Raw genomic sequence first — 20,473 nt, forward strand, 5'->3', positions numbered from 1 at the left:
CCATGATAATTCTGCATTGCATATTTTGTGTATGTAAGATATAATACTTTGTGACATATTTTAAAATGCAGGCTTCGATATTCAGTTAAAATACTAACACTTTTATACTTTTCATTTAGCTGGAAACTTCTAACTACTGTAATCCCAAGTACTTTTATAACTTGTTTGAAGTCAGCCCTTAAACTGAATGGTGCATTTGGCTCTTTATCCACACATGCAGTGTGCAGAACCATCTTCTGTGCCATCACAAGATGTGATCATACGTGAAGCATATGCATTATGCATCATAAGTGAAACATATTCCTTTAGCTGATGCTCTTAAGTAATCTGTTTAATGATTTTACAATGAAGGTGATTGTGTTTGAAAGGTTTTTTCAGTGGACTCACACACTGTATCTTCAGAACTATGTAACTCAATTTTAGATTGAGGAGTTGGTCAATTGCAGTGTTGAAATATCTTAATATAAAAAAGCAAATAAAAAGCAAAACAGAATACCCCAAGCAGTGGGGAAATTGTGAATATCTGTTTCTTAGCAAAACCAGGTTTATTCATGTAAATGATGTAACTTACAGGTTTTTATTCATGTAATCTCTGCAGCTGGCAGCCAGTTATTGACTACATTGACAGTAAATTTGAGGACTACCTGAATGCAGAATCTCGAGTGAACAGACGCCAGATGCCTGATAATAGAGTGCAGTGTTGTTTATACTTCATTGCTCCTTCAGGACATGGGTTTGTATTAGTGTATTTTATGTTTTCATTCTCTCCTATTTCAGATAAATATCCAAATTTGTCAGTTTGAGTTCCAAATTGGATTTTCTTAATGGCCTGCAGATAATGCTTACTTTCAAAGATGAGTTTACTTTGGCTTGTCAAACAGTAGCAAGCCAAACACCAGAAAATATGAGTGCACATTAACTGCATAACAAGAGGCATACAATTCTAGCATTGAAAAATACAAAGACATTCAAAAGTGCCAGGTCTGTCTGTGATCTGTATGTCTTTAGATCACATTAGGAGAAATTGGTTCACGAGAAATTAGTTCACCTGTCAAGCAGCAGGATTTTCCTTTTCCATTCTTCCTCCCTTTAATGTAAATTGAAGATGGGAAGTTTCATGCTTCCATGTAAGCATGCTGTAATTCATTTGGTGTGTAGTATTTTGTCTAGTGGAAATTCCAGCATAGGCATTGCAGATTTTTTTCACTTATTATGTTATCTTCCACTCCTGCTTAATTTTCACTTGATCAGACTTCTGTCTAGTGGTAGACAGCGAGAACTGCATTTTCAGGGTGTATTAGGTACAGCTTAACTATCTGAAACTGGTTGTGTATCTTTTTACTATGGTATCATGATTAAATTTGTCAAAGATGCTGGAGTTACACCTTGAAAACTAGGAGATGACAGTAAGTATTAAGTCTATTCTATTGTGTAGGTCAAAAGTAGTAAAACTTGTTGAAGGGAGTGGTAAAGGAATTTAAAGAGTATTCCTCAGGCAGTAAAAAATTCCAGCTGTTGTACTTAGCTTCTGTAGCCACCATTGGAATGGGTCTAATAATTTTGAACTGGAGAGATACTTCCAAATATGGAAAGAAATGTCAGAGGGTAGAGTTTTTCTTACGTAGATTTGCCTTTATTAAGTATTTTGTTGTTGTTCGACAGGCACATTTGTAGTGCCAGTTTTGCTCAACATGCATGTCCGTTTCAAATGCAAACACTTGAAATCTTGACATAACATTTTACTAGTGTACAAAATCCAGAATGTAATTAAAATAAAGGGAAGACAATTCCTTGTGTTAGTCAATCATTTCTGAGCTAAGTTTCAGATTCTTCAAAGAGCATGTCTTCCCTTCACACCCCCATGTCTGTCAGAATTTCCTAAATTAGTAGGAGGTACAAATTGTTCATAAGGAAAAAGAAAAGTTATGTTTCTGATGGATTAAGATTTGGTCACTAAATTTGTGAGGCTAAAAAACTGTAAAAGTATATTCCCTGTACAGGTATTCAACATTATTGTTAGGGGAGAAAAAGGTGTAAAATTATGCTAGGTTTACATACTGTTTTTCAATTCCTGGAATAAATGCATAAAATTGTCATCTCACTAAGGAAGCTAATGGAGAAATTTAGTACTGCTTTTAGCATTCATTTCCTCTTTTGCTGCCCTCTCTGAAGGGACAGATCTCACTTCCTACCTGTTTTTTGTGGTGATGCAGTCTGCTCCTGTTTCCTCTGCAGACAGCAGCACATCTAACCCACCAAATAGTGTCCTCTCCACTCTTAATGCGTGATTATATTTAAGTTGAATTAAAGCATTTGCAGGTCAACTTACTTCCACTTGTCCTTTTAATACATTTGTAAAAGCCTGCTTTAGAAGTTTAGAAATTAAAAAAAAACAAAAAACAAACAGTTATGGTCATTCCATGTAATGCAACCCACCGTTTTTAGCTAATATTGCAATAAACATGTGAAATTATTGAATTGGTTTCTGTGGAAGCAGGGGGAGAGAGGGAAGGGGCAGGAGGAGCCTTCCAGATAAGTGAATGGGGTGATGATGGCTTTCTGCAATTTTGGTATCTTTATGTAAAACTTTCCTGCTTCAGTCTCCACTGTAAACTTCCAAGTCCTTAGGTGAGCAGACCTTATGAAAAACTCTGCTTTGCCAGCTGCCCTTCAACCAAGTTTTGCTGCCCTACATAGGTTTTTAAAGCAAGCAGAGGGAAAGCATATTAAGGTGAATGGATAACCAAAAAAGTGCTTATAATATAGATGTGCTTTAATGTTAGCTGTTTAAAGGACACATGTTGAGAACTGGTGAAATCAGTGGCGGTAGAAAATGTTAAAATGAAGTTAAGTATGTGTTCTTGAACATATTCTTCATTCTTATATGTATGTTATATGTATATCCTCATTCTTACATGGTTTTCAGAAATTTCAATACCACATGGGTCTGGTTTTAATGTTTCTAATACTAATTTGTTTTAGATTAAGAATAATCTTGTTAAATCCTCTAAGTGAGTCCTTTAAGCCTGATAAACTTGCTATCATTAATGCATCAAAATCTCTTAAGTTTTACTTCAGGAAACAGGAAATATTGACCACTTTGATCCACATAGACGGTGAATATACTACCAGGCAGCCACCCTATACCCATATGATGGTTTAGTTTTTTGTCACTGTCATCCACTTTCATAACTGTCTTTTTTTTTACATACCAATTTAGAGATATTTCTAATTCATTTGTGCATAGGCCACAGAGGTTGCCATCTTCAGCAATCTTAAGGTCTTAAAAGTAAAAGTGTTCCAGCCCTCTTTCAAGAAGTATACTGAGACATGGCTTTCGGAACCTGCAACTGGATGTGTGAACAGAGCATAATTCACAACTGTGAGCTCTTATCAGTCAAGCTTTAAGTGGTATTACCTTCCAGCTAATGACACAAACTTTACTACCTTCATAGGAGAGTTCTTATCTCTTGCTTAAATGAGTGTACTTTCAGCTAGCAGAAGAATCATGACTGCTAGTAATATGAACTTGCCACTTATTCCTCTTGTATTATACAATTTAAAAGATTTCCTGTAATAATTGCAGGTAGCCTTTTCATTTTCAGTTTTCTGTCACTCATAAGTCAGTGTATTAAGAGTAGTTGTCAGGACAAACCTCATAATTTCTGCAATCTTGTTTAATTCATATAAATTGCAAAGCTTAAATGCTGTATTTCAGACTTAAGCCTTTGGATATAGAGTTCATGAAGCGCCTGCATGAAAAAGTGAATATCATTCCACTTATTGCCAAGGCAGACACACTTACACCTGAGGAATGCCAACAATTTAAAAAACAGGTGAGTTGAAAAATTAATATTTACAACATAGGTTAATTTAGTAAGTTGATCCCTATGGAAATGGTGAGATTTTACTTACATGCAAAGTTTAAACCCTGAAGCAATAACTTGAGACAGCAAAGCTAAGTAATTTATATCTCTAGTTTTAATTATAATTCTTGGTGAAATAATCTTGTTTCTGTCCTCAGGGGAAGAGGTTTCAAGTATAGTATATTTCTTGGCAAGTGAAATATTTCACTACTGAGATAAAAATCAGTGAGGGAGGAAAGAAGTTTTCAAGATTTAAGTGCCTAACACAATTGTGTTAAAAAAACAGAAAGTATTCAGCAGTGTTACTGATTGAATTGTGTTACTCACATCCATGTTGATACACTATAATTATTAAAGCTACCTCAGGTATTAGATGAGAATCAGTAAACCTGTTCACTTTTGGGCGTGACAATACATTTTAAAGATGTTGAGATGATTCTAACATTGATACAACTGATATAATGTGTTTGTATTCGTAGAATATATTTGCTGTGAGCGTCTACAGGTGGTTTATGTTTTATTTTCAGCTGCATGATCAAGGTAGAACAGTTCAGCTTTGTAGTATTGTATGAAGAGGATAAGGAGTACCCAGAACAAGACACTACAAAGTTTATTTTATCGAACTCTGTCCAGTCCTAGTTTAGAAGAACACAGAGTTCTTAAAAGAAGGTGGCATTGAGAGGTGGTGTGTGTAAAACTCTTGATTTCATTAGATAAGATTAAAAATTAGATTAAAATATGAAAGGAAAAAATGGTAGAACACAGAATATTTCTCAATATATAAGCAGCTTTATCAATGAGTGGGTGTTAAATAGAGGGGGCTTTCTCAAACCAAACTTTGAAAATAAGTCCTTGCTTGATTTGGAAACTTAACTTCTCTTAAGACTGCAAACCCATGAGCCAGAAATATTCCACTGGGCTTTACAGTGCAGCTGCCAGCTAGATGGTCTAATATTTTTCAGGCCAAAAATTATGCAAAACTAATCAGCTTGTTTTTAAAAATACCATTCAGACAAATAGAGCATCAAAACAGGACAGTCACTTTTTTGATGATGCTCTGAATTATTCTTAAATTTTCATTATTGCTTGCAGATGTTTTTCAACACTGCTAGACTGAGTCCATCAGTCACAAGCTCTATTAAAATAGGCAGGTGATCCTGCTTCAAGCAACTGATGCTCAGATATGCTAGAAACAGAAAAGAATATCGATGACAGCAGTAGCCATTATGGGAACTCAAAGGGATAAATGTGCCTGCAATTATCAGTTTAAGTGTCTGGTGTTTTTTAAGGGACCCAATTGCAAGACTGGTCTCACAGTTTGTTTTTAGGTTTTGCACCAAATTCTATGCAGATAGAATTCCCACTGGGCGTCACCTACAAGTTTTATGTTGTAATTTAAGTCACTTTAATCTAAAGGATAATACTTATCTAACAAGAGGAGGAGAATCAGACTGCAGCAAAAAAAACAGGCTGTTATGAAGCATGAAATCCTCAAACAAATAATAATTTTGTTTCTAGATAATGAAAGAAATCCAAGAACACAAAATTAAAATATATGAATTTCCAGAAACAGATGATGAAGAAGAAAATAAGATTGTTAAAAAGATAAAGGTAAACTAATTTTCTTTTGAAAAGGGCTTATGAAGGGGCAAGAGCGGGTTGAGTTCGAAAAGCATTCAGTCAATAATGAAGAGTCCACCAAAATGTTTAGAGGATAGAAATCAGATGTAAAGCTGTTCTAAGGGTCAGTGTTCCCTATGAGAAGCAATAAATTACATGATTGAATCATCTAAGTCCTTCAATGGCAAAAATTCAGAATGAGAACACTAGATCACATGTTCATTAATGAGCTCTTAAAGATCACTTTTTTAAATTCATCCTTATTTGACTTCTATCCACCCTCCACATTTTTTTTTTTATTCTGATCTTTGAGGGAGGCAAGGGTTGTCTTTCAGACAGAGTTGTGCAGTGGCATGAAGTATGTGTAATGCACACAATGTGTGTGCTAATAGCTCTCTGGCTGATTGATACACTGAAACCTTAATGGAGATAAATGACTAAAGAAAATTAAAAGGATTGTCAAGCTGTTAAAAGGCTTTTTCTTAGTTTACTCATTTTTCACTTTGTTTTTTCCTGTTGAAGTCCAAGTTGTGTTTGTTTCTTGAGCCTTGCTTCTGTTTGTTCAGTAGCTGTAACAGCTTGTAAGAGCTTTTAAATTTTTTTGTAACTGGGGAAATCTCCTTGGATAGATAAATACAAATAGGACAAAAATGGAAGATATTCTGGGACTAAGCCTAGAGAAGAGCAGAATAAAAGCAGACAAAAGTGCAGAATACTGAGCTTCGTACTCTGTCCCTTTCTGCCCCTTGAAGCTGCTCTCGGCTCCTTTGTTGCTTGTTACACTGGAGGCATTCTTGATTCAGCTGAAAACAAGAGCTTGAAGTAGTTCTTTGCCAAACCTTTGAAAACTGGGTACAAGATCCAGTCAAAGCAACAGCCCTTGTAGCTAGTGGGTATATGACTTGGTAAATAATTGTGCAGTTGAGTAAACAGGAAATTGTTTCCCTCTTGCTTAGCTTACTAAGTAACAGTAATTTCTGTTCTTAACTAGATTTACAGAATACAGCAGCATAAGGAATTCAGAGGGAGTGTGTGTGTATATGTAAGTCATTAAACTGGGCAGAGGTCAATAAACATCACTATTCTTGCACTTTTGGGTTAGCTGCATTGCAGTGTTACAGCACTGACCTAGCTTTCGTCAGGTTGATACATGGGCATGCTTTCAGTATGTTTTGGCAGCAGATTTTGATTTTTAAAGTCATACTTTGTCTTGTAGGACCGTTTACCTCTTGCTGTGGTAGGTAGTAATACAATCATTGAAGTCAATGGCAAGAGAGTTAGAGGAAGGCAGTACCCATGGGGTGTTGCAGAAGGTAAGGCTTTCTTGTGATTTTTTAAAATCCATTTAAAACTTATTAGGACATGAGTCTGTGTTTGAAATGCTTAATCTGAATGGTCTTTCATCTGGAAATTAACTGAATATATAATTTTGTTGTTCTGACAATAGTGGAACAAGGTAAAGGTTCTAGCAACATGTAACTTTGCAAGCAGATTTCTATTAAAAGCCTCAATGAGAAATTGTAAAACCAGTAGTAATTTATTGCAGGTAATTATTTAAGTTACTGTTAAATTACAGTTGTTAAACTGTTAAATTACTATTGTTTTCTTGCCTTTTTACCTTACACAGGTTTTAGGTGAAGATGATTATTAAATTCTTCTTTCTAGAGCATTCATGTTATTAATTTGATCAGTTATATTGTCACAAATACAATTTTTCCCAAAACATCTGAGTCTTAAGTGCTCAGATGGTTAAGGGTTGTAGCAACAGAAAGGTACCTGGTAATAGAGTCCTTTTAAAATTTTATTTTTTAAAATTTGTGTAAAACTTACTTTCTACTGCTATTGAGACTTGAAGATAACTGCATGTTCTTCTGGCAGCCATTTCTTGTACTTTCATTCCATTCATATATTTCAAAGGCCCAAGGCATGACTTGCACTGTTCTCTAGTAAAGCAATCACTACTGGACTTTTTCCATCATCATTGAGTTTTTTTCCTTTGGTGTGTATGTATTGAATAAAGAGAACATTTTTTCCCTCACTACTTCTTCCTTCCAAGGGCAGCAATGTAAAACAGACCAAAAAACCCCAGCCAACAAGCAGTGTATGGGCCGGTGTTTTAAAAAGGAATGCTGTAACACTTCGAAGTGCATGTCTGGCAGGAAATGAGGTTTGTCAGGAAGTAAAAACCAGTTGCATCAGAGAAGATCAAGCTTTATTTCAGGCTCTTCTGTTGGCATTTGGGGATGTGCAAAATGGTGTTGTTTTTCTTTATTTTAAAACAAATTTCTGGAAGGTTTCATGTTTGCAATTACATGACTTTTGGAAGGGAAGAGCTAGCCTAACTAAAAGGAACTTCTCAGACTGGCTTTCAGTCTGTCAGCTAAGGACAGAGAGGATGCTTTTTTAAAAGTATGACTTCACATACCATCTGAGCGGAATTTACCAGTCTGTGTAAAACCATGCAGGAGTGCAGATAAAAGAATGAACACACAAGTGGCAATTTTCTGCATTTTTCTGTAGGATTCATTGAATTTACTTGGGCTATTTTAATTCCTTCATCCTGGTTTTCCCCCCTCCTTGCCATGGAAATGTCTGTCTTTACTTCAGTGGCACATTGGAACCTGCCCTATACCTTGTTTTTGTGTGTGGCAAGAGCTTTGCGTTTTGCCTTCTCTGTCTGCACATCAGGAAGTTCTGGAGTGTGCATTTGTCTCCAGTGTCATTTCATGATCTCTCAGGGAAATGCTCTCACAGCATCAGCCTCTTCTATTTTAGTGGGGTGATAGGCACAGTGGAATAGGTGGCATCTAATGACAGCTGCCAGCCCTCTCTTGATCTGTAGGTGGGTGCATCAAATTCAGTATACAACTTTCCTTTGCTACATAAATAAATAACTAAATCTATACAAAAATTAAAATGAAGACTTCTGCAACTTATTGGTCAGGAACAAATAGGTTGCGTCTGTCTTCTAAAGGTTTTTGGATATAGCTAGATCTAGACTGAGGTCTTCACGTAGTGTCTGATCCTTACGCACCTGTGCTAGCAGTGAGCCAAAGGATCAAATAGTTTTAAACTGGCAAAACTGTGCTTGCTTCTGTTATGGTAGCTTATTCTGCTGCGCTATCTTGGAGTTTGCCAGGATGGCTTAGGGGACATAGGAACTCTGCTAATAAGACACATTAATATAGTTATGTTAATGCTTTCCTGCTATTAACACACATGTTGTTTGAGTAAGGAAACACAATGGGAGTAATTTGTATTTGGAATGAATGTAGATGGGTGACATCTTACCTCTGTGTAAAGCAAAGATTTTGGTTGACATCTTAATAAAAGCTTACTTCTTCTTGCAGTTGAAAATGGTGAACACTGTGACTTCACAATTCTGAGGAATATGCTGATAAGGTAAATAACTGACAGGTAACATTAGTTTACTGGTATGCTTGAGAGATTGGGAAGTCATACTGGAAAAAAAAAATTGAGATAGTGAGTTCATATGAATTCCCATATTTTTAATTGTAAACAGTTATCTTATATTTTATGGTAACTTGTTTAACCACTGCTTGCTGTAGTGCTGATATGTACTTAGTTGTAGGCATTTTCTAAAAACTTTAGCACTGAAAATTTACGTAAAGCAGGACTGTCTGTGCTTTGTTGTGTTAGGTGCTGAGTCCTGTGCTCCCACCAATCCGCTAGGTGACATCTGCTGTAAAAACTGTTAGTTTGATTCTTAGGCTTTGCTTTTCTCCAGGCTGACTATGGAAAACTGTGAAAAGAAGTGAATGCTTTTAGCTTAGTCTTGAACTTAACTTTTAGCTTTTGTAGAAATAAAATATAGAAACTAGGAAGTTCTGGCTTGTTGTTTCTTGCCATGCTTTTTCTCACCTACAACAGTAATAATGTGCAGTTTTCTTATTTGCCTATCAAATACCTGCAAGTTTATCCACAGAACTCAAACAGAGTAGTCCTCTAAGTTAGCATTTGGAATATGGTAACCTTTTGTTGCAAAATAATCTGGTATTTGTGTGCCTTTGCTGTCTTGACAGCTCCGATTTAAATGGTAGAGTTAACAACATTGTGGCGAGTGGGATGTTATTGGAGGGATATAATTTAATTCAAGTCAATCTGCAGAATGAACAGGGGCTGATTTTTCAGATAGTATTTTGTATTTATGCACTAAGCTGATAAATTACTCTTATTGACAGAACTCATATGCAGGACCTGAAGGATGTCACTAACAACGTACATTATGAGAACTACAGAAGCAGAAAACTGGCAGCTGTTACATACAACGGTGTTGACAACAACAAAAATAAAGGGCAGCTAACAAAGTAAGTTCCTGTTAAGGCTGTATTGCACTTTAATGTTTTTACTCTCCTTTATTTTGGTTGACTTGTTTTCTGAATGTGTCGTGGTATTTTCAGTTTTGGGTTATTTGGGGAGAAGTGTTGGTGGGTTTGTATGTATATAGCCTTCAGTCAGTTGCCTCTTTGCTGTGTCTGAAACTATATGCCTCTTGTTTACTTGTAATTTGGGTTTTTTTCCTCTTTCACAAAGGTTTACAGTAGTTTCACTGAACATGTTAAATAACAGATTCAGTTCTGAAGAGAATTGTTACATTTACTCTTGAGTTTTATTCCATTGGTACTGTGAAGTTTATGTGCATTAGTTTCTATTTTGGTTTGTATGTTACTTGTGGAATTATTGGTTTTTCTGTGTGAATGATCAATACTCTTTGTCAGGGACGTTTTTGAGAAGAAGGGGTAATATTTGCTTAGAAACTCCAAAAAAGTAGACCTGCTACTGTCATCTTTGAAATGCTGCTCTGGCTGCTCATATGGCTGCTGTCATGGTAGGGGAATTATTGCAACATCATTATCTTTTGTGAGAAGGGAGTTGCAGTGCAGTGTTTGGGGGCTTTTGTAGCTGTTTTTTCAAACTCTGGTGTCATGATTATTACCTATGACAAGAAGTTATTTGCCAACCCATTGAATTTATTGAAAGATTTAAAAGTAGGCTCTACTGTATTCTGAATTGTATAAAGCTATTTGAGAATAGCTACAATCAAATATCCTGCTCTGCATGTAGTAACTGTATCAACAGTAATTAATAATTAGTAATAATTAATAGTGCTCTTATTTTGTACTATTTAAAGTACAAATTTCTCAGTCAAAATATAGGGTACAATTCTTTTCAGCTAATGGTATGTGCAGTTACAGCTGTTCTTCCTGAAAATGATCCCTGAAATAAGTTGAAAATGCCTGCTATTTGCATCCATATGACAGCTACAAAGCCATTTTTCACTAAAGAAATATCTATGGTACACTCTTTTAATGTTTTAAAAGTTTGAGGGAATGATTTAAGTGGATGTGATTTTGTTTCATTTACTGTGAGAATACATGAGACTTCCCTGCTCAGCACTGACAAAAAATTTAATAGTTTATGTCAGTTATAGCAACTCTTCAGAAGTGTGCTTGCATTTAAGTAGAGTTTCTAATGAGGTCATGTCTTAAAAATACTAGTTTTCAAATATATGTGTCCATAGCATTGTGGTTACTTCTTCTCACTGTCATGTTTCTTGCCATCATGTTATCCTTGGCTCATATCTCCAGGCTTCTGAGTGCACATAGCTAGTATGTCAGGTGAAACTGTAGTAATAGGAGCGTAGAAGATGAAAATTCTGCATTTACTCTAGGACTTCTAACTTGTTATTACGATGCTTTTTACTGTACTATTATTTGCTGATTACTGTACTGAAAAGTGAAACTTTTTTCCACATTGGTATTTGGGATATCAGAGGAGGTTGTTTACATTTTTCTGTGTGTGTGTCATTGAAGACTGAGGTTTCTTACATACCTTTCAAAATCTTAGTGCGTTTTCCTTAAATTTTGGAAAATCTGAATTTTAGTGACAGCACTTTGGCCATTTTTGTTTTGTGCCTGCTTGGATTTGTGTTAGTCTGCACCTACAAACTCAATCTGTTACCTCATTCATGTAAGGACTGGTTATTCTGCATTCTTTAAAATAACAAGAGAGTGACTATTTGAAATTGTTTTTTATTACCATATTGCAACACAATAAGATGTTATTTTGTACAAAAATACATCTGTGAGTAGGTTTCAAAACTTTTTGTGACCTTCATTCACGCCTCCACGCCACTCAGTTTCTGATAGCACTCCTGATACTTCTTTTTGAGCTAGAACCTATACTACAAGGGTCTGGAATTACTTTGCATTCTGGAGCATGCTCACTTTGCATCTCCTGTCACTTCAGATCACTGTGCTGTCCTGAATATTTCCAGGTGAATGTGCCTTATGGAACTATTTTCTCAATTAGAAATCTGCTGCTTGGAACACTGCAGTACTGCAACACAGAGAAGAATAAATACAATTGATGCTCTTTGCTATCAGGATTTTGTTTGGTTTGGGTTTTTTTGGGGTTTTTTTTTGTTTGTTCGTTTGGTTTTTTGTGGGTTTTTTTTTTGTCGTTGTTGTTGTTGAAGAGAATGAGTAAATAATTGCAGTTTGATTCAGCCACCTGAAAGATGGCAAAGTGTATTCAAACTCACAAAGACTATTTTGAACATTTTGTAAGAGTTTGTTCCCCAGAACATAGGATGACATGAAATTTTGAATGCATGTGCTGGTTATGAAGCAGCTGATGCTATTTTTCTGTTTTTACCTTAACCATATGTTGAGTTGCAGCTTTTCTTTTTTTTTTTTAAGCTTTTACAGGCTTTTTTGGCTTAAGTGTGTTTTATAGCTTCTGGTTTTTTAATCTAGTGTATTGAAGTAGCATAGAAGGAATCTTCCTAATAATCCTGTGCCTCCTGGAAATTGAGGGGGAGGAAGAGATATTAACAGTTTATATGTGCCTCCCCGTAGGAATTTTGTGCTTGCCTGCTGGCCTTTTTACCGAACTGTCTTGTGTCTCAAATTGGGGCAGTATTGATTCTTGCATGGGGAACAGATCCTGTATCTCTGTGTGAGATTAGAGACGTGCTCTGATTCTGTCTGGTGGTATTACAAGCATTTGGTTAAATACAGATACAGAAACACCCTCTGGCTCTGAAAACTCCTGAACTGCTGTTTTTTGAGAGACTGGGAGGGCAGACGTACCAGGAGACATGCAGTGGTGCTTGTACTTTTCCAAAAGTATCTCCTGTTGGCGGCTGTTGAAGGCTGGATTGACCTTTTGTACCTTTAAAACAGCTGTATTTTTATGATCCTAGCAGATCTCAGTTTTTCATGCAGCTGTTAACATAACTTCTTTGGACAAAAATGCTAATGTGAAAACAAGTAGAAGTATATACTACAGGTTTTAATAATACTGTGCGGATGAATTGAAACATTTTTCTGTCCAGTTAATAATCCTAACTCTGATTTGCCTCCTTTGATTTGGTGAAACATGACTGTTCTGTAAGCAGCTTGTTTACTTAGGAGCAATGCAAAGCATGTATCTTGGAGCATGGTTATGGAGCTTTGTTTTGTGTTTTAGGTTTAGTCTGTTTTTTCAAATTCTCAGTATCATCCCAACCATTAGAAAATAAAATATCAAGGTAGTCTTCACATATGTAGATAACTTGTCTCTTTAAATTGTGTGGTAATTGTAATTCCACTTGTGTACTATGTGGCATGTGAGAAAATTGGCATTTGCTCTGAAATTCGGATGTTGCAATTTGAGAAAACTTTTTGGTTTGGAGTATGAAGCTGGTATCTTAAGTGAATTTAAAAGTAAAATCTTATTTTTATTGCAAGTCAAATTGTACATTGTAAAGATGGGTCTTACCTATCATCAATCCAGGGTAACAAAATACACAATGTTCGAGTCCTTCTGACTGCTAAACATGGACTACTTCCAGCTCTCCTTTTGCCTATATTCTTAGCGAATTCTGTGAAACGGCTCTAATACCATGAAGCCCATGTGTGAGGATGGTGAGATCAGAGCTTGTTTTCAGCCCGTTTTTCGCTGAGCTGAGGCACGCTGAGTGCGGCATCCCGGTGCCGGGGGGTGGTGGCGCTGCAGCCGGACCGCCGCTGAGACCTCTGCTGGCCGTGGGAGCCCAGTGCTCTTCCTGCAGCGTCTGAACATTCCCGGCTGTTCAATACTGGTCTCTACTAGCTGACAAATTCTAAACGAGGAGATAAGCCTCCAGGTGGCATTGGTTTCTGAAAACTTGTTTAGAACAAGTGGTGGTTCATGTCACTAAAATATTTAAAATCTCTTTTTAAAGCATAGGCGTTGTAAGAAAACTATTCCTGAAAGCATCTGCACGTCAAACCTGAGTTAATGTTGACATTATGTAGTGATTTGAAAAAAATGTAACAAGCCTTAACTAACATTTTTTCCTTTTAGTATGAAAAATCTGCTTTTGGGGGAGCACATAATTAGCTTTAGGAATCTAATAATATTGAATATACTTTTTTAATTACTGCTTTTTGGTTTTGTGGTTTTATTTAAGCATGCTAAGCTAAGCCTCTGTATTTTTTGTTTTTTAGATTTGACACAGTTGAAGGCATGTAAGTGGTCATTTAAATTTTTCCAAAAGACTTAAGACAAAAATTCTATAAACACATAAAGGATTTCACTGTTTGATGTTTCAAATTTAAAACAGTTTCCTGATATCCCACTCTTGGCATTGTTTTTTCCACTAGCAGTTGGTTTGTTTTTTTTTTCCCCCTAAAGCTGTGCTACTGCAAATATTAGGAATTTATCAGTGCTTACAGTGATAAATACCTCTGTAAAAATGCATCCTCTTTAGAAACCTTTTGGCTAAGATTCAAGTCAAATTTGATCAAATTTCAAAAATCACTAGAAGTACATAAATTAGGAATTCCCCTGGTTTCTATCCATAGCTCAGTTATCTTTATATAGATGCTTATAAAGAATTAGTGGAATTTCTATCCTTACCTGTAAATATACAGTTCCTCATTGAACTGGGGATTTAGTAACTTTGATAATTTCTGACCATGATTTTATCTTGTTACCTGCTTGCAGAGGTTCTACTTTGCACATATCTAGAATAATTTTTAATTTCTGCACAATAACTTAGAGGATTGTTATTAGAGCACATGTCCTCTGAAATCAGTTAAATGTTTTAGATTTTATATCTTTGTTTAGTAGTTTGTAGGTTTTTTCCCTTCAGCTCTTTTTTCTTTTTTTGAGTATGTTTTTTGATTGTTTGTTGTTGCTTAAATCCCTGTATAATTTTGTCCTGAAACACAGGGTGATGTGCTTTTACGTGTGTCACATCCTCAGGACTTAACAAAACCAGTTGTGACCTGTGTTGTAAAGCTCTCAGCTGTAAATGCTTGCTTGTCAGTTTAATCCGATTTTCTGTGCAGACTTACTTTTACCACTTTCTCAAATACAGCTTTGCATGACATCTCCTTTGGATTACTAAGTTTGCAATCAAAGGACGGTTTTGCACCCCTTTCAAGTTAAAACTGCAGCAATGATTCCTCAATATTTATTCTACTTTGTAGATTAATTTTTGAAGAGCAGATGCATTTGAGAACTTTACATCTCTAGAAGAAAATAGTCTTGTTTTGACAGATGCTTAGCTTCCACAAGTACTGCTACTCACCGCTTCTTTCACTTCCTTGGTATTTTTGTGCATTATTGTACCTCACCTGTGTTTAACCATAAATTCTTTCCTTGTAAAAGATTGCCAGCAGTTGGCTTTTTGAAGGACTAAAGTAAAAATTGAACTGAAGATCAATTTCCATTCTGTATATTATACAACATTTTGCTCGCAAGTTCAAGCATTGCAACTATTAATTCAGATTCAGTTTAATGTATACATTAGACGTACTCTGGTGATTGATTGTAACGATTCCAAATATAATCAGTTCTTCATTATCTCTAGATCTCAATCATCCTGGTTTTTTATTAGATATTTATAGTGAAACTTACTATTTAAAACCATATCACCATAACATGGATAGCAGGCTTATACAGCTTTAAAAATTCAGAAAGTATCAATCTAAGAAAGTATACCATAAAGTATATGGAAAACTCATGTACATTATTTTTATACATTACATTTATTAATAGCTTTCTGAAGGAAAACCTTCCAACTAATACTTTGAAATACTGATGTTCAGTTGCCCAAACTTTTCTTTTGAAGCTGATCTCTCTCTAAAACTATGACCAGAGCATTCAACACAATTGTAATGTTAAATGTCTCTTGGGCTCACTTGGAAACAGTGAAGGTTTAGAGAGAAAATAGGACTTTAGCCTGCAGCACTCTTAATTTTCTTATTATATCCATTAATTTTTTTATATATTTGAATTATGGGGAAGAAAAAGATGCCTGAAGATCACTTGGAAGATGGTAATTTTCTTTTTCTTGTTATAACACTGATTTCCTCTCTTCCTAAGACCAGGTGGTGCTACAGATAAAGTCAAGAGTTTCTGTTAGCTTAAATGTAGTGTACATCAATTGTGCGGGAGGAAAAGACATAGTATGAAATATCTTTTTGAGTAAACCTCATCTGAACAGTTAATACAATAATGCAAATTGAATTTAAGCTATCAGTGCCTACAGCATTGTGTTTCTCTTACTGCATCAGCATTTTTATCTCACTTTTTCCAGATACCCTAATCTAACAGACAGAGAAAAAATTTCTTACTAGCTAACTATTTCTTCTGGATTTATGGCAGGAGCCCATTGGCACAGATGGAGGAGGAAAGGAGGGAGCATGTAGCCAAAATGAAAAAAATGGAAATGGAAATGGAACAGGTGTTTGAGATGAAAGTCAAAGAAAAAGTTCAGAAACTGAAGGACTCTGAAGCTGAGGTAATCAAAATGTTTTAAACACCAATATAACTTGAGGCTGAACAAGTGTAGAGATGGGACTTTTTGCCAAGACTGCAGCATAATTGATTCCATGTTGGTTTGTATGTGTAAAGACAATACCGTTCTTCTTTCTCAGCTTGTTGCCTTTGCTGAAATGGTATAAGCCTAAACTTAAAATGTAATTTTAATGTTCACATGCATTCTATTTTTATTTTCAGTCATAGCATGTTAAAATACTCCTGAACTTCCTTACCCTCTTCTTCAACCCTTTTCTTCAGAATATTTTGTATTTATTCTTCTTGAGACTTTTATGCCTTACATAAGCTAATGCAATAATGATCATTTGTTGTGTGTATTGAAAAAGCATTTCAAGAATTGGACACAATACCTATAAGACATCACCTAAATGAGAATTACTAGGCAAAAGAAGAGGCAGATTTGTTTTTGTCAATGTTCTGGTATAATTTGAACAAATTTTATGGATACATTAACTCTGTCATCTCCAGGTGAAGTCCTCACAGTCAAACTGATTTTTACAGGCTTCAAGGGTCTCTGAAAATGATCTTTTTAAATGGACTATTAGAATTAAAAGTTTAAGTAAAACTTAAGTAAAACTTAAAAATTAAGTATTTTTTTTTTAAGTTTTGAGAAAGCAGTTTCTCACAAGAAGCCTAATAGAGAACTGTCAAAGTTCCTAAAGGAAGTTTGTCTTTAAATTTGAGGAAAAATGAGGAAACTTGAAATGGTAGTTGAAATGCTTGGCAGCCTAGGCACTGTAAGGTGCCAAGACTTACTGGATCAGAGGAAAAAAAAGTGAATCTAGATTTTTTTCTTTTTGAGAACTGAATAGATAGGGATATGAATAGTAAGATACACCAATCAGCAATCTGAGGATTTTAAAGCTATGTGTTTTATCTGGATCATGTTTTTTTGTAGTCACTTGATTTATCCTTTCCTTAATTTCTGTCTTGAATCTTTTTGAACCCTGTCATACTTCTGGGCTTCACATTTTCCTTGTTATGTGAAAAAAAAATTCCTGGTTTTCTTGTACTATCTGGTGACTTTTTGACTAAGTGTATCCTGTGATACCAGTTTATGTTCATGCAATTCATTCTTCTTTCTTCTTCACTGTTCATGGCTCTTTAAACTTCGGTTGTATTTATCTAAATGTAGAGAAGTAGGCAAGACACAGTGCCATGTAAAAATATGTGAAAGGAAATACATTTTTCAAGGGTTTGTGTAAAACGGGGTCTTGCAAGAGAGTAAGGAAAGAGGAGGTCGCATCACTTTCTCTGAAGTGTGGACATGAGGTCAGAGGAGGGGATTCTGCCCCTCTACTCTACTGTGGTGGGACCTCACCTGGAGTGCTGCATCCAGCTCTGTGTTCCAGCACAGGAAGGATGTTGATATGTTGGAGTGAGTCCAGAGGAGGCCCACCAAGACAATTAGAGGGATGGAGGACCTCGTATAAGCGAACGCTGAGAGAACTGGAATTGCTTTTTAATTGGAATTTGAGCATCTGAGTCCATGCCCTTGGCGGGAAGGTTGGAATGAAATGATCTTTAAGGTCCCTTCCAAACCAAACCATTCTATGATTTACCTCAATTCAAAAAAACATTACACCACACAAAAGGAAGCACTTCTTGTGACAAATGTTTTCTTCCTCACAGACAGTCAGTCTGTCCCATCAACTGGCAGTAGAGAATTCTTATTCTGTTTTGGAATGTATGCAACTCACTTCCTCAATAATACTAATTCATTTTATTAGTGAATAAATTAATCCACTTATTTTTTTTTTTTTCTAAATAGATCCACAATACAGTTAATGCTATCAGATGAAATCAATATTTTGGTTTTTTTTGCCCCACACAGAAAGTTAAAGGTACTGCTCTTTTATGCATTAGTGATACCCAAATGCTCTGCAGTTTGCTGCTTAATGTTTGTATCAAATACCAAAGTATTTTCAAATTTCCTTTTATTTGCCAAATGCAACTGCTTACAAATACTGTTTGTAAACTGGGGCAGCACTTGGGCCATTGTCTGTTAACAGTAAAATGAAGTTATGGGATTAATAACCTTATGGTTTCTGTAATTGGCAATATGTGTTTCATTGGAGTTTTTAGTCTGAGCTACTTTCTCTGAAGAAAAATAGAATATATACTTTTGTTGCATCAGTAAGTTCAGATGCTGACGTTTGTTAGTACAGTTCCAAAAGTTGCTGTGCTTTCTGCACCTACTGACTGTTTGTAATCTCCTACAGCTGCAGCGACGCCATGAACAAATGAAAAAGAATTTGGAGGCACAGCACAAAGAATTGGAGGAAAAACGTCGTCAGTTTGAGGACGAGAAAGCGAACTGGGAGGCTCAACAACGTATTTTGGAACAACAGAATTCTTCCAGGTAAATTGGAGTCTTGTCCTGCAGTTCTTGGTAAAAGTTCTGTAGCTCTCTGCTCAAAGACAATTTCTGAGACAGTAATGGTCCATCATGGTCATTGACCACTATGGAGATGTCACTTAGAAGCTAAGAAAAATCTTGAGCTCTTTTTAGTTACAAGTGACCATATTTCAGGAATAGTGGGAAGATTATTAGCTTCTAAAGCAGGTTTTAGCCTGCAAAAACATGGTGCCCACATATAAATATTTATATGTAAAAAAATAAGTGTTTATATTGATAGATGACATCAGACTTCTACGGGATGAAGAACTAAAGCTTTGAGAACGAAAATGTTTTAATTCCCCGTGTTCTTTGTAGGGGAAATCTGGTGATAACTGCATTGCTTGATTCACACAGTACAAGTACTGTGTACCTAGTAAATTTCATCCATTGTGTTGAAACCAGTAAAGCCCTATTAAAATGGCTGTTTTAAAGGGTGTATGTAATTTTTTTTTTAAAAAATCAGAACATATATGCCTTATTTAACAATTTTTTTTACTGTCATTTTAGAACCTTGGAAAAGAATAAGAAGAAAGGAAAGATATTTTAAATGCATCATTTTGACCACCAGTTATGTATCAGTTGCCAATATGCCAGCCTGGACATCTGTGTTTGTTGGATCCGTTGACCAATTTTGCACCAGTCTTACCCATAGTAATGGATTTAACAGCATGACAATTTTTTGTTAATTTTGATGGAGAGTGAGATTCCTTGAATTGTCTAGGGTGTTTATACTTGGAAAAATAACAGCTCCAAGTACCTTTTTTCATTTTTTTTTTAACAGGTATCATTTTCATGCAAAAGAAAACCTTTTACTGTTGCACAATCATGTACTGGTGGTTTGGCGGTTTACAGGATATCAAAAATGCAGGACTCTAGACAGTTTTAATGAGGATAAATTGCCATAATATGATGCAAACAGTGCTTCTGTATTATTATAGTAGAAGAATTCCATTCAGTGCAGCATATACAATAATGTAATTTAGTCTAACAAGTTGACCCTATTTTTGACACTTCCATTGTTTAAAAGGACACATGGAAAAACAAAAGTTGTAAGCTTACAGTGCACCTAAGCTTTTTATAATAACCCTTTTATGTTTTGAATTGTTTAAATATATGCTATTCTCATTTAGTAACTTCTTTAGCCAGAAGGATCTCATTACTGCTTCATTTTTTGTAATAACATTTAATTTAGATATTTTTCCATATATTGGCCCTTCTAAATAGAATATAGCTTCTTTCATATGGTAGGAACCAGTGAGCAAAACTTTCCTTTAACTCCCTTTTTACATTCTATGGTTAGTAGCAGGAAAATGCATTTATAGGTCATTTCTAGGCAAAATTGTGGAGTTAACTACCAACCTGTTTCTACCTGTGTATGGTCTTTATTTTACTAGAAATGGGAATATGGCCTCAAGAAGAGCATCAACATTTTACATTTAGCTGTATTCATATACTGCATTTCTGTATTTTTGTTTGTATTGTAAAAAGTTACATAATAAACAATGTTGTGATGTAATACCCTGCTGTGTCAGGAATTGTAATGGAGTTGAACAGCTGGGTACTTCTCTGGAAATGTGTGAACTTTCTGATTGACCATTGACCTGTGTCTTTGATTCATCTGAGGAATCAGTTTAGGGTGTAGAAGACCCCATTTCCATGGTCATGCTCTGAATTGGCTAAACAAGGATCTTTCTGTCTTGCCCAGGAGAGGGCATCAAGTGCTTGCACACCCTGTGCTATGTCCTATCAG

General features: G+C 35.6%; 1 protein-coding gene across 1 annotated transcript in view; it reads left to right on the forward strand.

Annotated features, from left to right (window-relative positions):
- The window catches only part of SEPTIN7 (septin 7), a 78,887-nt gene extending 58,658 nt beyond the window's left edge, over positions 1-20,229 (forward strand). Inside the window, exons 7-16 of the mRNA XM_062505746.1 lie at positions 599-733; positions 3,719-3,836; positions 5,385-5,477; positions 6,703-6,799; positions 8,837-8,888; positions 9,689-9,814; positions 13,982-14,002; positions 16,149-16,284; positions 18,545-18,684; positions 19,231-20,229. Coding sequence (XP_062361730.1) covers positions 599-733; positions 3,719-3,836; positions 5,385-5,477; positions 6,703-6,799; positions 8,837-8,888; positions 9,689-9,814; positions 13,982-14,002; positions 16,149-16,284; positions 18,545-18,684; positions 19,231-19,270 — 958 coding nt within the window. The 3' untranslated portion in view covers positions 19,271-20,229. The remainder of the gene's footprint in view (positions 1-598; positions 734-3,718; positions 3,837-5,384; positions 5,478-6,702; positions 6,800-8,836; positions 8,889-9,688; positions 9,815-13,981; positions 14,003-16,148; positions 16,285-18,544; positions 18,685-19,230) is intronic.
- The last annotated feature ends 244 nt before the right edge of the window (positions 20,230-20,473 follow it).

The sequence above is a fragment of the Cinclus cinclus genome, chromosome 1 (assembly GCF_963662255.1).
Source record: "Cinclus cinclus chromosome 1, bCinCin1.1, whole genome shotgun sequence".
Lineage (NCBI taxonomy): Eukaryota > Metazoa > Chordata > Aves > Passeriformes > Cinclidae > Cinclus > Cinclus cinclus.